General features: G+C 39.9%; 1 protein-coding gene across 1 annotated transcript in view; it reads left to right on the top strand.

The window, feature by feature from the left end:
• LTBP1 (latent transforming growth factor beta binding protein 1) overlaps positions 1–22195 on the top strand; it is a 186046-nt gene that overhangs the window by 88653 nt on the left and 75198 nt on the right. The window contains 5 exon segments of the mRNA XM_082216221.1: positions 3732–3834; positions 6569–6640; positions 16447–16569; positions 21462–21590; positions 21593–21628. Of these exon segments, the coding sequence (XP_082072347.1) occupies positions 3732–3834; positions 6569–6640; positions 16447–16569; positions 21462–21590; positions 21593–21628 (463 nt within the window).

Raw genomic sequence — 22195 nt, 5'->3', positions numbered from 1 at the left:
TGCAAATTCCACAACATATGCTAGTTTTGTAGCCGCTCAGGAAATAGTCAAGCACAGTAAGCCGTTCACAGTGTTATATTTGTTTTAAATGTCGCAATGGTTTTGTGGCTCCCAGTTGTTGTTTTTTCTTCGGAAACGGGTCCAAGTGGCTCTTTTTGTCTTAAAGGTTGCAGACCCCTGATCTATACGAATCTACACAAGAGTCCACCCTTTTGTTGGCTTTCTGGTATGCCCTGTCCATCTCATGTAGATTTAGGGTTACACTTTACCTTGAACAGGTGTTAGCTAGGTAAGCACCAAAGCCTCACATTTGTGATACAGTATCATTATAGTTCCTGTTTTGAATTTAATACTACCAGTTCCAGCTTTCTGTGCTTTTCAAGTGCATCACAAGAAGCCAGAGGTACCTTGATAGCTTGTTTCTAAACAACAATAACCTTGAGGCTTAGCAGATCAGCAAGCCTGCTTCCTGTGTTCTTGAAGAAAATATCCACCACCAAATCAGACAAATTGACCCCATATTCTGTAATGCAGCCGATCCTCCCATTCTCCAGCACTGTGTTCCTTTATGGAATGTGCCAATTGGTCTGCTTCCTGTTTGCCCTCCTTTTCACTCTTTGTAACTTGAGGTATCTGCACAGCATGATTTTAAATCCTCCCATCAAGCATGTCAGGCAAGATTACTTTAATGCTTGTAAATAGCTGGCTAAACAACAGAAGTCTAGTTTCCCCTCACAGATTATGTCTAACTGCCCCAAATGTTAATGGATTCCAATTATAAGGACCATAAACTCATCTCAATATGTCTGATAGAGCATGCAATTCCATTTTGGGATGTCTTCTTTCAGAGTAACATATGAGCCTATCCAGTGCTGTGACCAGTTTCTTGATTCTCTTCCCACATTATCAGAGCAAAAGAGCTGGTTGGGAAAGAAAAATAGGCATCAAAAGGAGAATTAACTGGAAGCCAAGATCCAAGTTTGGGGCAAGTAGTCTTTGGTGAGAGAACCCCAGCAGAGATTTAAAATCACAAAATATGTAGCAAAGTAAAGTGTGGAAAAATAGGATGTTAGACCTTTAAAATATGCCCTTGTAAGTTCCTTCCAAAGTTTCCCACTTCCCTTAGTATAGAAAAAGACCAAAAGTTTGGTAAGTTAAAATGGTTTACTTACAAACCCTTCAGAGGTCAGATTTATGTTCTTTTCCATACAGTGTTCAGAAAACACAGGCAGGAAAAACTTATTTCACTGATACCTTCCACAAGAGATCATTCTGCTGTCATCCACTTGGAGACACACTTGTTCTTCTGACATATACACTTAATAAACAGTTAAAGTCTTCTGTGGTATAACCCCACTTATCTATTTGTTTTGCATATTTATAGGTTGCCCTATAACTGAGTTTTCAGGGTAGCTTTCAACAAAATTTAAAATTTGTACAATAAAATGAAACAACAGTAAAACATTTCATATACAATTTCTTTTGAAGTAACTCCAAGAACTGATATTGTCTTTATCATAGCTTCAATATGCTGTTTGATTAATGGAGTGACCAACGTACTGAATTCCAAAATATTTTCCCCTGAGTAATTCTAGCTAATGTAGCTATAGAATTTTATTTTATTTTTGTCACAACGTGAATGAGTCTGCAGACCTGTTGGATTTCAGTCTGTTACCCCGTCACACAATGTGCAGACATTCTTCTGAAAGTTATCACAGTCTAATTGGAATTCTATCATATTGTCTGCTTTTGGCAGCCACTCGGAGAAAAGGGACTCAGCAGAAATGAACTTGTCCCATTTCTGCAGTAGGAGCCTCCGTTGGATCTCAGTCTCTTCTTTTCACAGAAGAAAAATTCTGGATTTAACCTATAATCTTGAAAACAATGGTCAGTGTCCTCCAGGGGATCAGGAAACATCAGAACAAATTCAGAAGGTGCACAGGGGAAGGAGAGGGGGGGGAGAAGTTCTGTCGTGCACGTAGAAATCCTAAAACTGATAGACTGAGTTACCACTCAGTTTCTGATCAATTTTTACCAGATGCTTTTGAGTTCGTGGCAATGGAACATTTAGATATGCGTGTCCGTCATTCAGCCATTTTGTCCTACTAATTTGTTAAAACTAGGGGCAGTGTGGCTTATTGCTGGAATTTGAAGTTCACTGAACATCTTGCATTCATAATAATTATATCTGACTATAAATGCTAACAAGTCATCTCTAATTAGGACACTTGAATATTTTCACTTAAATACCTGGCTTTTGAAATGCAGAAATTTAAGATTTTGAAAAGTTGGCTGTAGGGCAGGGGAACTGACCTTTGTGATGACATTTAAAATCTGTGGGTAGTAAGCTGATGTTTCTTGGTGAAAAGGCCAAAAACAGATACTTTCAAGGGCTTATTTTGCGGTTGTGAATTCAAAATCAAATTTAAGTTTTTAGGTCTGTCTCAGCTCTACATGTAAGTTATCCAGAGAGAGGAAAGGGTGTGTCTGTCTTTTCAGTCCAGCAATGGAGCAATAAACAGAGCATAAACTTGGCAGTGACTTAAGTAACTAGAACCATTTTAATGTAAAATGCAATATAGGGGCTGACAGGGAAGAAATTATAATAACATGGTTTGTTCCTTATAAAAACGATGAAGGAGATGAATTTCATATACTTTTATAAGGGAATATTTGGATTGCTATGAAGAATGAATAGGTTGGAAATTTGCTGCTTAATGATGTATTGCTTCATTTGTCATTCACATTTTGCATGATATTCACATGTCCTCCATAATCCTTTTTGTTTAGTATGTCACCTGAACTGAGGTTCGTGGTTAAGGTCCTAGCTAACTATGAGCTATAACCAAGACCAAGCCTTTGTTCAATTCAGTCTGCTTTCTGGGGTATAGTAACCGGTCTGATTTTGCCACAAGGATAATAGGAACAGATTTTTGAAAAGTCCTTTTTCACACAGTTAAACTATGCAACTCACTACCACAGGAAGCAACCTGGACGGCTTTGAAAGAGCCCTAGACAAGTCAATGGAAGATAAGTCTGTCAATGGCTCTGGGGCAGCTCCTCCTGTTTCGCTGCCTGAGGCAAAACGGGAATGTCCTGCCGCCTCTCTTTTTGGCGGCATTCTGCTTCTCTGCCATTGGTGGGGTGGGCAAGGCGCTCACAGGGACAACCACCACTTCAGCTTCCACCATGTGTTTACTTCTGCCTCATGGGCAGGCTGGCACTGCAGTGGCACTAGCCATGGTGGCTACGCTCTGCTTCCACAGTTGGAGGCAGTCATTTTTCTGAATGCCAGTTGCTGGAAACTGCAGGAAGGGAAAGTGCTGTTGTGCTCAGGTCCTGCTTGTGGGTCTCCCACAGGATTCCTGGACTGATTCAACAGGCTCTTCTTACACTCTTAGCTGCTTTTTTATTGCTTTGTCTCATGCCACTACAGTAACGATTAAACATAAGAAGAACCACATGGGCAGGCCTAGGGACTCTTATGGTTTCAGCTTAAAAACTTTACAGTGGCAGCATAGGACCAAGTCATGGCGAAGTAGTTCTTTGAAGGCTAGGACAAAGAAAGTGCTATCAGTAACTGTGCCTAAGCTGTGATGTAACTTAAGGACCAGTGCTGGCTGCTCTGCACTCGGGTGAAATTATGTCATGGTGATTTAAGCAGCAGCATTCTAGATATGTTTTATTTTTCCGCAGCACTAACCCGAGGTTTCTCAACTTGTTTTTCCTAGTGTGGTAAAGCACTCCCTGGGCTCTCAAAGCAAGAAGATTGCTGTGGGACTGTGGGTACTTCCTGGGGCTTTAACAAATGCCAAAAATGTCCAAAGAAACCAGGTAAGTACTTTTCAGATTTGTTTTCATCTTACTGGCCTACACTATAATGTAGCATCTTTAGAGCTAATGTAAGCGTATGTATGTCCTTTTCAGCATAGGGACATAAGGGTATGAGTAAAGCTTTGAGTTTTAAAAAATAGCACTGTACGCTGCTATTGTTTTTCAGGAAGGCAATTAGTGTTTGGCAATAGTAGGAACAGAAACAGTACCCATTTAAGTAATTAGTGTGCTGCTCAGAAGCATGGAAGTATGTTCACTCATAATGCAATGGCTAACAAAAAGAGATTTTTCTTCTTCTTGTATTTGGCTTCAGTCTAAATCTCCTTTGTCAATTGGCAAAATAAGAAAGAAAACATTAATGTGCTTACTAATTTCCTATGAAGATGAGCATATGCTCTCATTTCATAGATCCCAAATAAGCACTAAGAGGAAACTGAGTAAGCTGTTAACACTTTTGACATTAAGCTGGTATCCTTGCCTGGTAGTTGACTCATTCACAGGATGCTGATTCAGGGTCGCTTTATTCCCATGACATTTTGAAGTTTTACTTTACTAAAGTTGTATTATTTGTCAGACCGTAATCATGTTGGATGAAAAAAGGCTTTCCTTGGAATCTTTTATGGTTTTGAGCTTCATGACCTTGCCATGAGAGTGACATATTTTAATAATGCCAATATGGGACTGAACTGTGCATGTTGTACTAAGAGATGATCAGCATCATTATTTAATGCATTTTGATGCTGCAAAGTATGAAAATGCAGGTTTGCAGCCTCTCTGTGTTGGGTGGTGTTGCACTTCCTGCATGGCTGGCAGAGGGGGGGACGGACTGTTCCCTGCAAAGTGGTGATGCCACAGTTCAGGCTTGAGCTGGCCCTAGGGGCCATTCAGCAGCAGGGGCAGGACCTGGGCGTGGACCAGGTTGAAGACTGCTTTTCTCTGGTCTGCAGCCTGGTCTGGAAAGGAAACCCTGGGCCACAGCTGCACCCATGTTCACACCGCCAGCAGATTCTCCTTCTCTCACTTTGTAAGATTGATTCTTTATCTGGATAGATATTGGCTACTGATTGAAAGAGCCATAAAGACATTTATCCATGGTTCAAATTGGCCAGTGCTAGTGGCTACCTTGATATGTCATTTTTTGTAATGCCCACATTCATCACAACTTTGCCATTGGGCAGGACCCATAAGGGGTCTTGCTAAGGCATGCTAAGACCTCAGCCATAACTTGGGGGGAGTATGTATCACAAACCAACACTGCTGCTGTACCCAGCTGTCTGGCCCACACCATGGTGGAACCTTTCCGTTGGCAACTTCTCCTGATTTCAGCAGGTGGGCTGGAGGGAGATATTGGGTCAGTAGTTGGGCTCCCCAGTGCATGGATCCTTTCCTTCTGCCACAGCAAACCCCGGAGTACTTTAAACAATAAAGTTGTTTAACCCCACATTCTGCCTCAGGCTGCAATAGTTGTTCAAGTGATCCCTGCATACCAAAGTATGTTAAGAGCACATTGGAGCGTGGATATGTGGAGGTAGACTTCTAAAAAGAGTTTTAAATAGAGAGTGCTGCAACAAAAATGTTGCAGTGTACCTGTGGTCCGTAAGATCCAAGCAAATTGGTGCAGAAATAACTGGGAGGGGAATGGAAACATTATAAATGTTGGACCATTGTTCTCTGCTCTAATTCAGCTACTTTTGGCACACAGCACACTACTTTTTAAAAAGAGATCAAGGACTTAAAAATGAACCCTTCAAGATAACTGTAGGTAGAATGCATCTCATTCTATGGCAAATAGAATGAACACATACTTTATGGGAAATGTGACCTTGCACAACTTTTCAGAGAGATGGTGGCCCTGCCCTTGTAAACCTTTCTCTCGCTCTCTTTCTCATACACGTACAGTGGTACCTCAGGTTACATACGCTTCAGGTTACAGACTCCGCTAACCCAGAAATATTACCTTGGGTTAAGAACTTTGCTTCAGGATGAGAACAGAAATCGTGCTCCGGCAGCACAGCAGTAGCAGGAGGCCCCATTAGCTAAAGTGGTGCTTCAGGTTAAGAACAGTTTCAGGTTAAGAACAGTTTCAGGTTAAGAATGGACCATTAAGTACTTAACGCGAGGTACCACTGTACAGTGGTTCCTTGGGTTACAAACACCTTGGGTTACAATCACTTTGAGTTACAGACTCTGCTAACCCGGAAGTAGTACCTCGGGTTAAGAACTTTACCTCAGGATGAGGACAGAAATTGCGCAGCGGCTGTGCAGTGGCAGCGGGAGGCCCCATTGTCTAAAGTGGTACTATAGGTTAGGAACAGTTTCAGGTTAAGGACGGACCTCCAAAACAAATTAAGTCCGTAACCAGAGGTACCACTGTATATATATAGGTTGTGGGCATACATTTCAACATGTACAATGTCTCTTTAGAATTTCAACAGCATGATGTAACCTTCATGTGCCAGATTTGGTCGATTTGGCATGGAATGCCTCAACAATGGTTTTAAATAGGGTTGCAAACCTAGTTTTGCAGCTTACCATTAACCATAGTCACCTGATTTAGATATCATGGCAAGCAAGGCTTAGAACAGCTTAGAGGAAGGACTCAATGTGTATTAGAGCAAACAAAGAAGGGGGAGCATGTGAACTCATGGCACTTTCCTGGCCTTCTAGACTCTGTTTTGGAGGATTGTATCCCTTGGTAATTTACTAATGTTTTTTCTTTAATCTTCAAATTTAGCTTACCCTGGATATAGCCAAGTGGTGGATTGTCCACAAGGTTACAAAAGAATTAATGCTACTTTTTGTCAAGGTAAGATGTTTTCAGTTTGGTTTTGAGCAGGAATGGGGTTCTGTGGCTCTACAGATGTAGTTCAACAGCCGATAGTTGTATCCCAACATCTGGAGGGCCACGGGTTCCCCACCCATGGTTTTGAATAATTCTGTTGAGTTAAAATAAATCGTGTGCATTTCTCAGTTTACTTAAATGCATACTATGAATAAATCTGTTATGTCAGTTTCATTTGCAGGAGGTGGGATAGTCGTGTTAGTTGTAATTAAGCAGAAAATATTGCCTGTTTGATAAATGAAATCACTCAAGACTTATATGGCTCTTCATTTGCATTTATTGTTGGAAATATTTATAGCCCACCTGTCCATTCCCAATAACAACACCAAGTCATCTTAAAGTCAACATAATTAAAATCACTGACACACATTAAGAAAAAATATATAGTGAGTTTAGGAATTCACACAAGCCAGAATTAAATTAGTTTTATCTCATGATGGAATACCATCAGGAAGTGGATCTGCTTTGTAAGGAAATTCCAGAGTCGGAGTGCCCCTATGGAGACGGCCCACTTCTGTCTACCTCTGAGTACCTCCTAACTGAGCTTATGGTGCTGGTGCTTTGAGAATATTGCGGGAGGACATGGCCCATTGGATGTTCTAGTCTTAAACCATTAGTGGTTTAGAGGTAATGGCCAGCTCTTTGAATTAACCCTGGAATTGGAAATAATGGAAGGTGCTAATAGTCAGGTCATATGATACAAATAACTACCCCCAATCAAAATTTGAAACGACTGTTTCCTGTGTTATAAAGTACATCAAACAGAATCACACATTACAAAAGAAAGCTCAGGCTAGAGAAGTGGTTTGACCATTTGAGTATCAATAGCGAAGCTGGCCTTAAATTTCTAGAATGGATAAATCTCTTTCAGAGCAAATATTTTAGGTACTGTATTTTCAAAGCAATTCCATGGCCATCCTGCCACCAGACAGCTAATATCATATTCAGGGCAGCTGAAGGAAAAGAATGCTTTCTTCTCTCCTGCAGAACATCTAACTCCCCATCTTAGAGACTTCTCTAAACATCTAATTGCTCTAATGTTTCTTCAATCAAAAGCCTTCTCCGTTTACAAACCATATGTGGTAGCAGCATGATTAACAACCACCTCCTGATTATTTCCTTTCATTTCAGTGAACTAATGCAATGAAACAAATCTCTTACTGATGTGTGTTATGAACAACAAAGAACCGTCTGTTTGCAGATTAAGTTTTAACAGTTTGGTAGTACATCTTAGGTTATCTAACCAAGATTTCGCTCTTCCTTCAGCGATGTAACAATTGTCTTTCAGTTGAATAAATGTTTTGCTTATACATGCACAGGTAAATCCTAAGCTGCTGTGAAACCCAAATGAACATGCGTATATTAGACTTCATATTTTGGAATCCATAGGGGATGAAGGGCAGCATATATGTATTGTAAATAATAAATACATACATATTGATCAAAGCATTATGTGCAGCTTCTAATATCTGTCTGGGCACAAAGTATATCGGTCGTATTAAGGAGTGGGTTAACAATATTTTAGGGGAAATTGCACTGTATTTTTTCTGCCTTGTTTAATACTGAAAAGGAAGGGGGAAATGCATTTTGATATGTTTTTATTAACGGAAAAGAGAAGCTGAATTAAAAGAACAGCTGGTGAAAGGCTTGGCTTTTCATTTTCAGGAGGAAAGCATTTTGCCAATAGAACACTCTCTTAAAAAATGTGTACACTTGAGAACAGGAAAAGTACCTGGATGGAGGTGGTTTTAGTAGGAAAACCACTCTTTTCTCTCCCCCTGAACCAGCTTATATAAGTGACAGTCAACATTAGCCGTACTCAAAGTAGATGCATTTGGCAATTAGGTGGGAATGATTAGTTTGCATTATGGAAGAGAGAAACTTGCTTTGTGAATATGGTTTAATTCATTACAAAGGGTTACCACGTATGAGATGGATTTCAGTTTGTCCTCTCTGAGTAAAAGTTAGTTGACTAGAACCTGCTTAAAATGAATCAAAAGTAGTCATGTCCATTAACTTCAGTAGGTATACTCTGAGTAAGACTAGCACCTAATACTATCCTGTGATAAAACAGTTTTCTAAAAAGTCAGAAATTCTGAACAGATGACTTGTGCATGGTTACTAAACGCAAATAACATTCTTTTTTATTCTTTACGATGTGGGTGTAGGGAAGTGACTATCCCATGCAGAAATAATGCATATTGATGGTAAAGTGATCATGTTTGCAGTGATAGTTAGGCATGGGTTTGCAAACTGTGGCTTGGTATCACAGTGGATAGCAGAAATATCAGTACAGATGTAATTCTAACCACAATTTGCACTGAGATTGAAACTAAGGAGAGGAATGCTCAAGTGAGGAGGAGGAAAAGGAAGTGGGAGATGTGTGTGATGCTTTTGATTGCTGGGCCATAGTCAGACACTCAGGAAGCATTACTTCTGTCTTTATCCTCATGTCATGGTGCAACCATCCAGTCAATCTTATATACGAACAAAAATCCATCTCTGAGTCTCCATTGAGGGGAGTAAGAACAATTGTGTTAAAGGACCAGTATTTGAGATCCATTTTATTATAGTTTGTATGGTTCTTCTGTTAGTTGTAGTTAAGCCACAGCGGCCTCTTTCAAAAGACTGTACCAAACATACGCCTTGACCTGAACATTGTAGAAAATACTTATATCACATTTGTAAGCCCCTAGAAGCTTTTACCTCTATCTTCAGTACATTGTATTTTATTTTATTTTATTGCTATGACTAGTTGCTGATGCAAATAAACATTCTTCTGATCTGATCTTGCATCATTTCTGAATGCAGCTTCCAGATCCTAGACAGAAAAAGAGTTTTGTTGAGCATAATTTGTGCCCCTTTAAACGTGGAAGATACAGAAAGAAGTTTTATTTCCCACTTTAATAGTTTTGGTTTTGCTTTGGTTTAGTGTCATTAACCGCCATTCCACATCAATAAAAAATTAAGCCAGCATTTCCCCCAAAAAATAATGTGATGAAAATAGTTTTTTTATCGCACCATGTTGCCAAATCCTCTGGCAAATATTTGGCAACTTATAACTGTAGGGATGAACAAAGACAGAATCATTTTCCTTTTACGTCCTTATACTGAGAACTGAAAATGAAACGTGGCAAAATATTTTTTTTCTTGCATTAGAGAAATGCATATTTATCTGAGTATCTAGGCCAGAAAGAAAGAAAGAATTTTCATTCACAAGCTCATTTTAGTTTATGCTATTTCTTAGCTGAATCTGTCCTGATAGATTATGTATCTTTGTAACTGACCTGCTAAAGTAATTATAATAAGACAGCTTATTTGTAAACTTTGTTCATTCATACATTTAAAAAAATGCCATTGCACTTTCTTGCTGATCAAATTCCTCAAAGCTGCTTGTAATAATAGTAAAATAACAATAAAATCTTAAGTACCAATCATAAGCAAAACAAAGCTGTAAAATAGTAAATGTAGATATATGATAAGCCTGAAATGTGTGAGATAAATTATTATATACAATAGTAGCTTGCTTTTATTTAGTAGAGGTTAAGTAATAAAGAGATGCTGAATTATATAACTCATTATAGTAGACAGTTACAGATAGGTAGCCGTGTTGGTCTGCCATAGTCAAAATAAAAAAAATTCCTTCCAGTAGCACCTTAAAGACCAACTAAGTTAGTTCTTGGTATGAGCTTTCGTGTGCATGCACACTTCTTCAGATACACTGAAACAGAAGTATTCTGTTGTATTCTGTTCTATGTACTTCTGTTTCAGTGTATCTGAAGAAGTGTGCATGCACACGAAAGCTCATACCAAGAACTAATTTAGTTGGTCTTTAAGGTGCTACTGGAAGGAATTTTTTTATTTTGACTATAGTAGACAGTGTAATCAATGTCTGTTACAGTGGGATATTGTGGCTGGGTGTAGCCAACTAAAAATTTAATTTTCTGTAGTCGCATGCACACCATTTATTTTGCATATGTTGATTGAAACTATAGTTACAAGGGTGGGGTAGTTCCATGTCTGACTTTTTAATGTGCTTTGTGCCCAAGTTTTATTAAAGGGATTTGAAATACACTTCTTGTGTATTGCCCTTCAAGTCTCATCCTAAACAGAAAAAGACTAAGCCAATTCCAATGCAAATAATTGACTTAAGTTTATGTGAGATTTCTAGAGAAATTTATTTGAACATAGCTTCAAGGCTGAACATTCACAAAAGCTAGCTTACAAAATGGAGCAAAAGTCCTGCTCAGAATCTACATTTAAATAGGATAATGGAACTTTTCCTGTGGATTTGTGTTAATCTAATGATAAAGCAATTACTGCATGAAAAGGTACTATGAAGTGGTGCTCAGTTTATTGTATCTCCCATTTTTAGTTTTATTTTTGATAGCATTAAAAACAAGCAGGCAGATGGATATGGTAGCAGTATATGCTACTAGGACTATGATGTAAATAACCATCAGCCAGTTTTTGCAACTGGTTAATTCCATATATTACTCTCCTTATTGAACATTCTGGATTTCATCTTTCTTCCTCAGTTTTTAAAAAAATATAAAACAGTTCCTACTAACAGCAGCAAATGTGCTTCAGGTTTGTTATCTTGGTGGCTCACTTGAATTATAAATTCAGTAGGTGGCCTTGAGCACATTTCTTCTCTCTGTATCAGTTCTTCATCTGTAGAAATGACTATCTTATACAACCATTGTGAGGAAAATCAAGGTATAAGTGGTAATGCCAAATTAATGCTATGTTTTATTTAAGGCCATTTAACAGAGATTTTATTTGCCATACAGATTCTTTTGACCTTGTAACTCAGAATTGATCCGAACTTGAAACACTTGACATCCAAACAGGGCAGCATACATAATTCCCATTCATTTTATCCTCATAACCCTTGAAAGATGGGTTGGTGTAAGGATGGTGACTGGCCCAAAGTACATCAAAGCTGATTTGTGATGTGAACCTGGGGGGCCCTGGTATAAGTCCAGCTCTGTAGCCATTATACTATACCACCAGAAAGATTCAGATTGGATTTGAATTATAAGTACCTATTGGTTGGTGTCCTTTTAATCAGAGGGAGCATTTCCAAAGTTTCCCTATACACAGTACTGTGCTAACAGCAGCCACCGTAGTGACGTTAACACCTACCTAAATTATTGCCTATCAAAGTTATACCCAGACCCTCCCGCCTTCAAACTGTTTTTTAAATAGCAACCTTACTTTGTGGCTTCATTTGATAAAGACGGGCAGATGAAAAAAAGCTTAAGAGCTGTTAAGCTATTTTTAACGCAGCCTTCATCTCATCCAGATTCCATTTCCAGCTGCCTTGACAGGTTGATTTCAGTATAATTTACACAGCTGGACAGGACTGCGGGTGGCCGGACATGTTGTTAGGTAGGTGGTCGCCTAACCACAGGGTGAAATTAGTATGCATTGGGCTCTTTGCCTAAAGTATTGAAGCAATGATCATTCTAAAATGTGCATCTCACCCCCTCCCAAAGAAGGCATTTAAGGTTTGTTATTAATTTGTGGGTGCTTCGTTTGGTGTTTAGATAGCATTTCATAATACATGACTCGATAATCAGTACAACAGCTTCCTGATGGACTCACCAAGAAACCATATCTGATGCACACTTGCTAAAACTTGCTAAATTATACTGCCACCAACACAACTATCCATGAGCAGCAGACAGCACCAGTGTTTTATTGTCTGTTATCCAACATGCCTAAGGAAGACTGAATTTTTAAATGATACTTAACTTATTTATTAATGGCACTTGTACTCTGCTGTTCAGCCAAAGAGGCTACAGAGCGGTTTGCATACAATCAATCAAGACAATCCCTACATGGAAACTTGCATTCTAAAAAACTCAAAACCCTCACACAAAAGGAAAAGGGAGGGAGGAAAGAGGAAAATCAAAATCCATGCCTCATTTATAAACTGTCATGCCAGTTGGCACAATTTGGGGCAGGAGATGCCTGATGGAGCTGGGCCTCCAGCAAACTGTTGAAATGAGCCCTGGTTCCTAGCTCTCCCACTGAGGCAGTCTGATGGAGTCGCTTCCCCCAGGTAGCAGCTGAGAGAGAGGAGGATTAATGCAGCCAATGGAAGAGCCCTGCTTCCCAGCTCTCCCACTGCAGGAATAACTGTCCTCACCCCCCAGATGACAGAATGGGTGATATGGCAACCAGGTAGATCTTTATGTTCTTAGTTGCTCCTGAGAAGGTTGCTATCAGATGCTGACATCTCCTACCCGAATGATAGCCTTTCGAGCATCATCACTGCCCTGCAAAATCACAGGGCTGATGAGAGCCATTATATCAAGCGGGAGGGCTCTAAAAATAAAGATCGTTCTACAGACCATTGTTTCTCAAAACAGTGGACAACACCCACAAATCCTTTGACTGCTTTCAGGTGAGTCTCAGTTCCATAGCCTGGCCAGTGCCTCCTTACTTGCTTGCTCCGCCACCCTTTTGACTGAACCAATGGCAGTACCACTAACTATTTGCTCAATGAGTAAAAGTGACTGGGAGAGAATTTTAGGCGGTGGGTAGAGAAGGAAGGAAGCTTTCTCTCTGAAGGGAAAGTGCCAGAGGAGGTGTTGAATAAAATTTGAAAGTGAGATAAAAGGTTAATACTCTATTATATAATAAACAATCAAACAAGGAAAAGAAAGACATAAGAGAGGAAAGCTGTTATTGGAAAAATAAATAAATTTAAAAGGACCAGAGTGTAGGGATGAAAGTGGTAGTTTGTGGGAAGGAAGGTTGAGAATAAGGTGCTAGTTGAGTGTGAAAGGAGAATGAGAAATAAATTAAAGGAGCTGGGGGAGAATAGAGAAGGAGAGGATAGAGAAGGCACCTGTCCAGAATGCAATGAAATTGTTCAAAATGGACCTCCTGATAGGATGGTATCTGCAGGTTTTCCTCTCCTGCAGAATGCAGTGGTTGGCTGGATATATATATAGAGAGGATGAAGCAATCTTTCATATTCCATCTCTGTTAAAAGTTCCATCATCTTAATAATAAAGCAAGCAGGCAACAGATAAGCAGATGTGTTTGTTACTTCTTCCAGTCTCATATTTTAAATTCTTCTTTCTCCTTCTCCTTCTGCCTGGGTTAAGACCTTGGTTACTTTCTCAGTCAGGAACTTGAGCATGCCAGCAAGGCCCAGCTAAGCTAGTGGTTTTCAGTTCAGGTGCCAAGATAACATGCAGACTTGGCAGGCTCCAAGCATTCCCATGAGATTCACACTGTTCCGTTGCTGGACACCAAAATGGTTTTCCTCTGGCACTCCTTGGAGATTTCAGTTTCCTATTACAGTGGTACCTCGGGTTAAGTACTTAATTCGTTCCAGAGGTCCGTTCTTAACCTGAAACTGTTCTTAACCTGAAGCACCACTTTAGCTAATGGGGCCTCCCGCTGCTGCTGCACCGCCGGAGCACGATTTCTGTTCTCATCCTGAAGCAAAGTTCTTAACCCGAGGTACTATTTCTGGGTTAGCAGAGTCTGTAACCTGAAGCATCTGTAACCCGGGGCACTACTGTAAATGGCTAAAGACAAGCAGGGTGGCTATCTGGTATCTGTCACATTATCATTTGATACCAAATGGCAGTGCTATGGATAAGCTAGATGATTTTGAAAAGAACAGTGTCAGCGATACTGTTATGTGCCTCATGAGTGTTGCCATTAGGCGTCTTAACCCCATGTGTGATGGTGCTACGGAGTAACTTGACCTCGTTAAGTGTACACAGCCATATAGTGGCTAATTCAGTCCACTTGTCTTTCCCTGCAGTTAATTGTTCCGCTCTGCCAACTATTTATTATCATGTACAGTGGTACCTCAGGTTACATATGCTTCAGGTTACAGACTCCGCTAACCCAGAAATAGTGTTTCAGGTTAAGAACTTTGCTTCAGGATGAGAACAGAAATTGTGCTCCGGTGGCGCGGCAGCAGCAGGAGGTCCCATTAGCTAAAGTGGTGCTTCAGGTTAAGAACAGTTTCAGGTTAAGAACGGACCTCCAGAACGAATCAAGTACTTAACCCAAGGTACCACTATACTGTATTGTCTTTTGAATTGTGCTGACAGAAGGGGGAGCTTTTATTTGGAGAAGTAGGTGGATAATAAAAAGGATACAATGTGAAAATTTAGCATACTCATGAAGCATAGGTCTGTGAATAGCTATTAGTCGCTAATAACTAAAAAAGGAACTTCCATGTTTTATGGAAACATTTATTTTATTTGGGGGTGCTTGAAATCTCCATAAAACCCTGCTTGTGTCTTTCCAGAGGGCATCTGGCTTGATACTGTTAGAGATAAAGAATACTAGATTGAGTGGATCTTTGATCTGACCTAATAGAGCCCTACTTAGTGTGTCGGTGATGTTTGGGAACATGGCAGGCACATTGAAACATATCCTTCCTGTAGTTTGTGGTAGCCCACTCTCTGGAAAACAAGAATAGCTGTTACTTTTGCCTAGCTCCTGCTTCCAGTTTGAAGTGTTGAATCAACATACTTCAATCTTTCCTAGCGGTATTTACACTCTGTCTTTTCCTCTTCTTGGGAGTTCAGAATTTCAGAGATCTGTCTACTTTTGAAAAGATGTTGGAAAGTATCTTGTTCTCATAATTCTGCATATGGTAGCTCAACTCTTCCATGTGTTCTGATTCTGTTTTCTGTTGAGGTAGTTAATGCATTGGCGCAATTCTGATGTTTACCTGCAAAAAAACAAAACCTGTTCCTGTAGTTGGGGAGTGTGCATTCCAAGTGAATAACCATGCACAATGAATTGCAGATCTGCCTCCCTTTCTAATGTGTGACACAGGCATGCCTAAGTTGCTGCTTCAAAGAACAATATCCCGCTATGTTCAGGATTTTTCCCATTGTGTGGGTGTATTTTATTAGAGACCACCCACTGTTTAATGATCCAAATGCAGGGCTAGAAATATATGCTGTATTCCTTCCTACGATTGGGGAAATTGCTGTCCTTGAAAGCACTTCTGAATCTGTTTCTTTCCAGACCATCAAAAGAATTGCATTGCCAAGTCTTTGATGTATCTCATTCTACCATCCCTCAAACTCATGCTTTGGAACTAACTATCAGGCTCCGGGTAAATTTATATTCGTAAATGTAATGCACACCAGAAGAAGAAAATGGGCTATCCAGCTTTGAGAATTAGCAGCTTAAGTAGACTGTTAAAAGCATCTCATATTGCAAAGTCTATTGTGTGTGGACATAGGAAGTATCAACAGCAAAAATAAATAAATAGAAATGGACATTTTCAAAAGCTGGTGAAACGTTGGAAAAGACGCTGAACTGTTCACTGCAAAATTGACAGTTGAAATTTCACTACCATCTGGTCTTAGGCAAGCCACTTATCATTCAGTTACATATCTGCAATATATATCTGCAATACCCCTCCAAACTCTGATGTTCCTCATCTACTGTACTGGAAGAGATTAGTAATAATACTTGGGTCCACATTGTTTATCAATCCTTTTGCATGGCAATATTGCACCCATTTTCTGAGTGGTTTCCTACATATTTAGCTGTGATTCCTGCATTGAAGGGGATTGAACTAGATGGCCCTTGGGTATCCCTTCTATGATTCTATGTGTTTTAATAGCACAAAAAAGGAAAGAAATATAGAAACAAGCTCTGGAAATCAGTGCATATCTAGGATATAATACAGCCTCATACCAGGTGCTTATATGGAGTTGTTTATGTGGATTAATCATTTCACTCATGCTAGTTGTGTTCCCTTCCAGACATTAATGAATGCCAGCTCCAAGGGGTATGCCCGAATGGTGAGTGTTTGAATACCATGGGCAGCTATAGGTGTGCCTGCAAAATTGGATTTGTGCCAGACCCTACGCTTTCCAGATGCATCCGTAAGTAACAGAACCAATCCGTACCTATCAATCTTTCATGTGGGTTTTCTTTTCCCCCTTGCATCTTGTAATGGATGCAAGTTAATCACTGTTGGCCAACATTTTCTGATAGCGCTTCTCATTTTGAGAACTTTTAATTCACCATTGGAGAGTTTCTTTACGACCTAATAAGAAACTGTCATTTTAAAACAAAATTGTGTGGCGAATTATCCAGATAATTTATCTTCCAAAAAAAAAGTGACAGGAATGAATGGATACACTAACACAGCATTTGCAGAGATCCTGTGATGATTTTTCAGGTTGTCAGTGGTTAAGCTAAGTAAATTGTATCTTTTCCTTTTAGTTGAACAAGTAAACCCAGTGGGGTCTGATTAAAGGGGGAAAGGTCCCATCCCATTATTCATCTATTGAACTGTGTTCTGATATCTCATATATTTCCAAACCTTATATTTCTCATTTCCATATTTTTGTATCTCACACACAAAATCTTTAATGACACAGCTATTCACATAGGTGTGGGTGTTGGTGGTGGCCCGTCATTGTGTTCTTCATGCTGGCTAACAATTTAAAATTTTCTGCATCGAACATGGGTAGTGCTACCATTTATAGCACAATCTTATCGTGTTTACTCTGAAGCAAAACACCACTGTTCAGTAGGACTTACTTCTGGTAAGTTGGCACAGGTTTACAGAAGTCTCTAAATGCAAAAAAGGGTCATAACTTTCTAAGCTGTGTGAAAATTTAAAATCAATAACATGGAGCATCACAGCCACACTGTCCACAGGAGCTCCAATACAATTGCAAATATCTGTCTTTGTTTAAGGATATGCAGGATTGCCCAAGAATTGTTCCCTTTTCATCCTTATCAGTGCCTTTAATATTCCAAATCCTGTATACCAGGGGCGTCCAACTCCAAAGAGACTGCGATCTACTTGCAGAATTAAAAACTGGCAGTGATCTACCCACTGGGGAGGGCAGGTCTAAGTTGCTGAGCTTTTTTTTAGGGAAGCAAGTTGAAGACTAAGTCATCCCGACACCAATTTCAGTTCTAGAAATCGTGCACAGATGGGGGGGAGGGGCCAATTGCTCCTTTCCCCCTGCGTACGAAAAGGAGCCCACAATCGACTTCTAACAACTGGGGTTCGACCTGTCGGTCACGGTCGACCTGTTGGACATCCCTGATGTATACTAATGCTGAACTCATTCTTCACATATGGATGCTAATGTAGCCAAAGTGGCCTACTTGGTGCTCCATTCAATCTGCCATGATCATGAGAGTTGTTGCTGGCCGTGTCTTTGATCACTCACATACTTTTGTTAACACAGTCACACACCTAGAAATGGTTGGGAATTTTTGTGTGGAGAGAAATGACAGTGTGTCAGTTGGAACTTACTTGAATCTGGGAAGGTAGATATGGGAATATAAAATATGACAAGTCGTTAGTCCCAAATCAGAATCAGTTTACTAGTAAGTAACAAGTAACCAACTAAGTAGCAAGTTCCAAGTATTTGTATGAACTGACTGTTGGAAATAAGAAAGAGCACAGAGGAAGGGGGAAAATAATAAACAATAATTTATTTTCAAAGAATAAAAATTACTAGACACTGTCAGACACCAACCTCAAAATGTAATAGTTATGTAACTGTAACTAGTAAAGACAATTTAATACGCTGGGGGCTGGGGTTTCTATGAAATTTTAGATAAATTTCATTTTGCCAATTATAGAATCATAGAATCATAGAGTTGGAATAGACCACAAGGGCCATCGAGTCCAACCCCCTGCCAAGCAGGAAACACCATCAGAGCACTCCTGACATATGGTTGTCAAGCCTCTGCTTAAAGACCTCCAAAGTAGGAGACTCCACCACACTCCTTGGCAGCAAATTCCACTGTTGAACAGTTCTTACTGTCAGGAAGTTCTTCCTAATGTTTAGGTGGAATCTTCTTTCTTGTAGTTTGGATCCATTGCTCCGTGTCCGCTTCTCTGGAGCAGCAGAAAACAACCTTTCTCCCTCCTCTATATGACATCCTTTTATATATGTCATATAGAGGAGGGAGAAAGGTTGTTTCCTTTCATGGAAGGCCGCTGTCATCCAACTTCCAACATCAATAGAACAAAGCTTTTCAATGTATAATACTATACTAAAAAATTGGGGGACTGGTTGATTTCTGGATTAACCTGCTTCCATATTGTCTCTCATCTTATTACATGGCTAAGAATAAATATATGGAGGGGGTTTTTCTTTTTCTTTTTTCTTTTGCTCATTTATTTGAACTGGTTAGAAGATTTACAGTGTAATCTTAAATACTGTTCTGTTCCATTTCAAATCGTTTTATGAGTTTTATAATTGTATTGGTTTTATTTGTTTTTATAACTGTATATTTTATTGCCCTGGGAGCTTACGATGAAGGGTGGGTAGGAAATCTTATAAATTGAATAAATGTCTACTTAGAAGTAAGTCCTGTTGTGGTTAACTCGCAGGTAAGTGAGTTTTGGGGGACGCGGGTGGCGCTGTGGGCTAAAGCCTCAGCGCCTAGGGCTTGCCGATCGAAAGGTCGGCGGTTCGAATCCCCGCGGCGGGGTGCGCTCCCGCTGCTCGGTCCCAGCGCCTGCCCACCTAGCAGTTCGAAAGCACCCCCGGGGGCAAGTAGATAAATAGGTACCGCTTACCAGCGGGAAGGTAAACGGCGTTCCGTGTGCGGCTCTGGCTCGCCAGAGCAGCGTTGTCACGCTGGCCACGTGACCCGGAAGTGTCTTCGGACAGCGCTGGCCCCCGGCCAATAGATGTGAGATGGGCGCACAAACCCCAGAGTCTGTCAAGACTGGCCCGTTCGGGCAGGGGTACCTTTACCTTTACCTTTAAGTGAGTTTTGGATTGAAGCCTTAGAAACATCAAAGGGGTGTATTAATTGATCTATTTGATTATGTAACATTACTCCATCCCTCACCTTCCATACTCACCCATTGTTTATTATTAGAACAATGTATGTCTTGTTTCAGTCTCATTTATAAGCCAGAGATGACCCGAGTTTCAAATCCTGATAACCCCATATACCAGAATCCTCAAACCACACAATATGGCATCATATAGGCAGACCTGAGCCCAGAAAACAGTTTGAATGATTTTTACAGCCCAGAAGATTGTGGCACCATCTTCCACTTATCCCAGATTCCTTTTTTCCTGGAGCAAAGAATGGGGAGAGATGAATTGCCAGGTTGTTGTGTGCATATTTCTCTCTCTCTCTCTCTCTCTCTCTCCCCCCCACACACCCATCCATCCTTCTTACTTTTGTTCTTCTTCAGTTCATTTAAATTGACCCAGCAGTAGCACCTAAAAGATTCAGATTATCTGAAATGATTCATAAGGCAGGGTGGGCTACTCCTTTTCCAAATCATTCCAGGCTGAAATTGTGACTTCCTGTTTTTGTGTTTGTATGGCAAGTAGGTGTGGAGAGCTCATCCTATTTCAAGGTTCTTTTTTTTTTGCTGCAAAATAATAATGATTAATTACAGTAACAGCAATAATGATTAAATGTTATTATAAATGTTTTATGTTTGAGCAAAACTGGATTTCAAAAAAGCAGAACTGTATTGTTTCAGTTTGATTTGTTATTTGTGGAAGAACTTCTGTTTATTAGATGGAAGAGGAGACTTGCCAACATTTGTTTCTTTAACATCCTGAATAATTACTGTACAACAGATAGTGCATGGATGAAATCCACCGATCACTGCTACTGTGCAACCTCCATTCATTTCAATTGGACATATATAGGTTGATGCTTATAGCTCTCAGTAGACTTTTGACTGATGCTGAAATTTTGACTGGTTGTTTTGTAACTTTTTTTAAAAAATAAATCCTTACCATTAAAAAGACATTCTCGAGCTTTGTGGGGGCTTGGAATCTGGGTTAGAGCAGCCTTTTCTTTTTCAAGTGAAAACATTCAGCACAACTTGTGACCTTCCAAGCTGAATGCAGTCTACCAGCTAGGCACTGCACCTTGCCAGGCTCTTGGCAACTCTCTTGTTTTTGCAGTCCTAGACAGACTGGAGACGGGGAGAGGATTTATCAAGGTCCTGCTTGCACCACCATCAGTTCTTCAGATCTCAGTTGAGCTTGAGAATCAGAAGTTGTGCAGATTTCGCATAGACCGTTATCACATTCATTCTTGAATTTATTTGCCTTCCTTTTGCCATAATCAAAATTTCTTGATTTGCTAATACAGCTTGAAGAAAAAAAAATCTTAGTAAAAGCAGCGGATGTGGTCTGATCTCATGTTATCGCCACCCTAAATCTTGATGTGAGCTGTGATAAAAAATACTACTGATTCTGTTGACTGAAGGAATTCTAATTTTCAGTAGAGTGTTGCATTACATGAATTTGAGAAACTGTGAAAGAGAAGGAACAGTGGACAAGGGAAGGTTGATAATATTAGCGTGATATGTTTCTGGAACTTTCTTCATTGTAAACTGCCATTACTGACTTCAAGAATATAATTGTCTTATTGACTTAAAATGACCTTGCCTATCAATTCAAAGTGGCTGTGTGAGTGTGTGATCTGTCAGTGTTCTGTATTTTTGCTGTTCACCTGCTTTCAGCTTCTGCTTCAGTGCTTCTGCATGGGAAGGAAGGCTTCATTCTAATTATGTGTTGTTGGAGCATGGCAGCATCTAATTTTGACACTGGCTTTTATTCCTAAACCATATGGGCTTATTTACTTTTGTGTTGCATTCAGACATGATTCGTTATAAAAAAAGAAAAAATATTTTTGACTGGAGACATTGGCATCTTTGTCTCTTTTTCGTCTTTAATCTGGTGGTGGAACTCCTATGGTGTTTCTCTGTTTTGTTTCTCATGTAAACTCTGGCGTCCTCCTTCCCTTTTTGCTGCAGCTGATAATCCCATGGTCACTGAAGAGAAAGGGCCCTGCTACCGGTTTGTCAGTGCAGGAAAGCAGTGTATGCACCCTCTCTCTGTTCAGCTCAGCAAGCAGCTCTGCTGTTGCAGTGTTGGCAAGGCCTGGGCCCCCACTGTGAGAAATGTCCCCTTCCAGGAACAGGTAAGAGGTTCCCAGAAAAAGAATATACTTGCACTGACACACTGTACACTGCACATAGTGTAACTTAGCATAGTGTCCTACAATACAGTGTTATGTGAGTCATATAGGTTCTTACTAGTAGCATTCCTTAACAAACATAGAGAAGATTTTCCTCTGCTGCACCAGCTTTCTAATTAAGGTAAATTCATCATTCATTGAGTGATGTTTCTCAGTGCATGGTTTATATCACATGATAACTATGAATGAGCTAAGCAGGGTATACAAATGGACTTTCTTAAGACTGAAAACTATAACCAGATTTATCTTGAGGTAGCACTTGAAAGAAACCCTTCCAAAATTTCCAAGCTTTAGCAATCAAGACACTGAAACACTTTGCCAAGGAGTTGCGGGTTTGGTCCATGTCCTTGGAACTAGGCACAAGGCTGGATCCCTTGCCATAATTTTTTTTGTCGAAGTCTTGATGGAGGCTTGGAGAAAGAATGGAAACTAGGATGCTATGAAGAGAATCAGTACTATTAAAAATATTAAAATCAAGAGTTCAGTTCACATTCACACATACCAAATTTC

Source organism: Podarcis vaucheri (assembly GCF_965113315.1).
Source record: "Podarcis vaucheri genome assembly, chromosome: 3".
Lineage (NCBI taxonomy): Eukaryota > Metazoa > Chordata > Lepidosauria > Squamata > Lacertidae > Podarcis > Podarcis vaucheri.
This window is presented reverse-complemented; position numbering and strand designations above follow the sequence as displayed.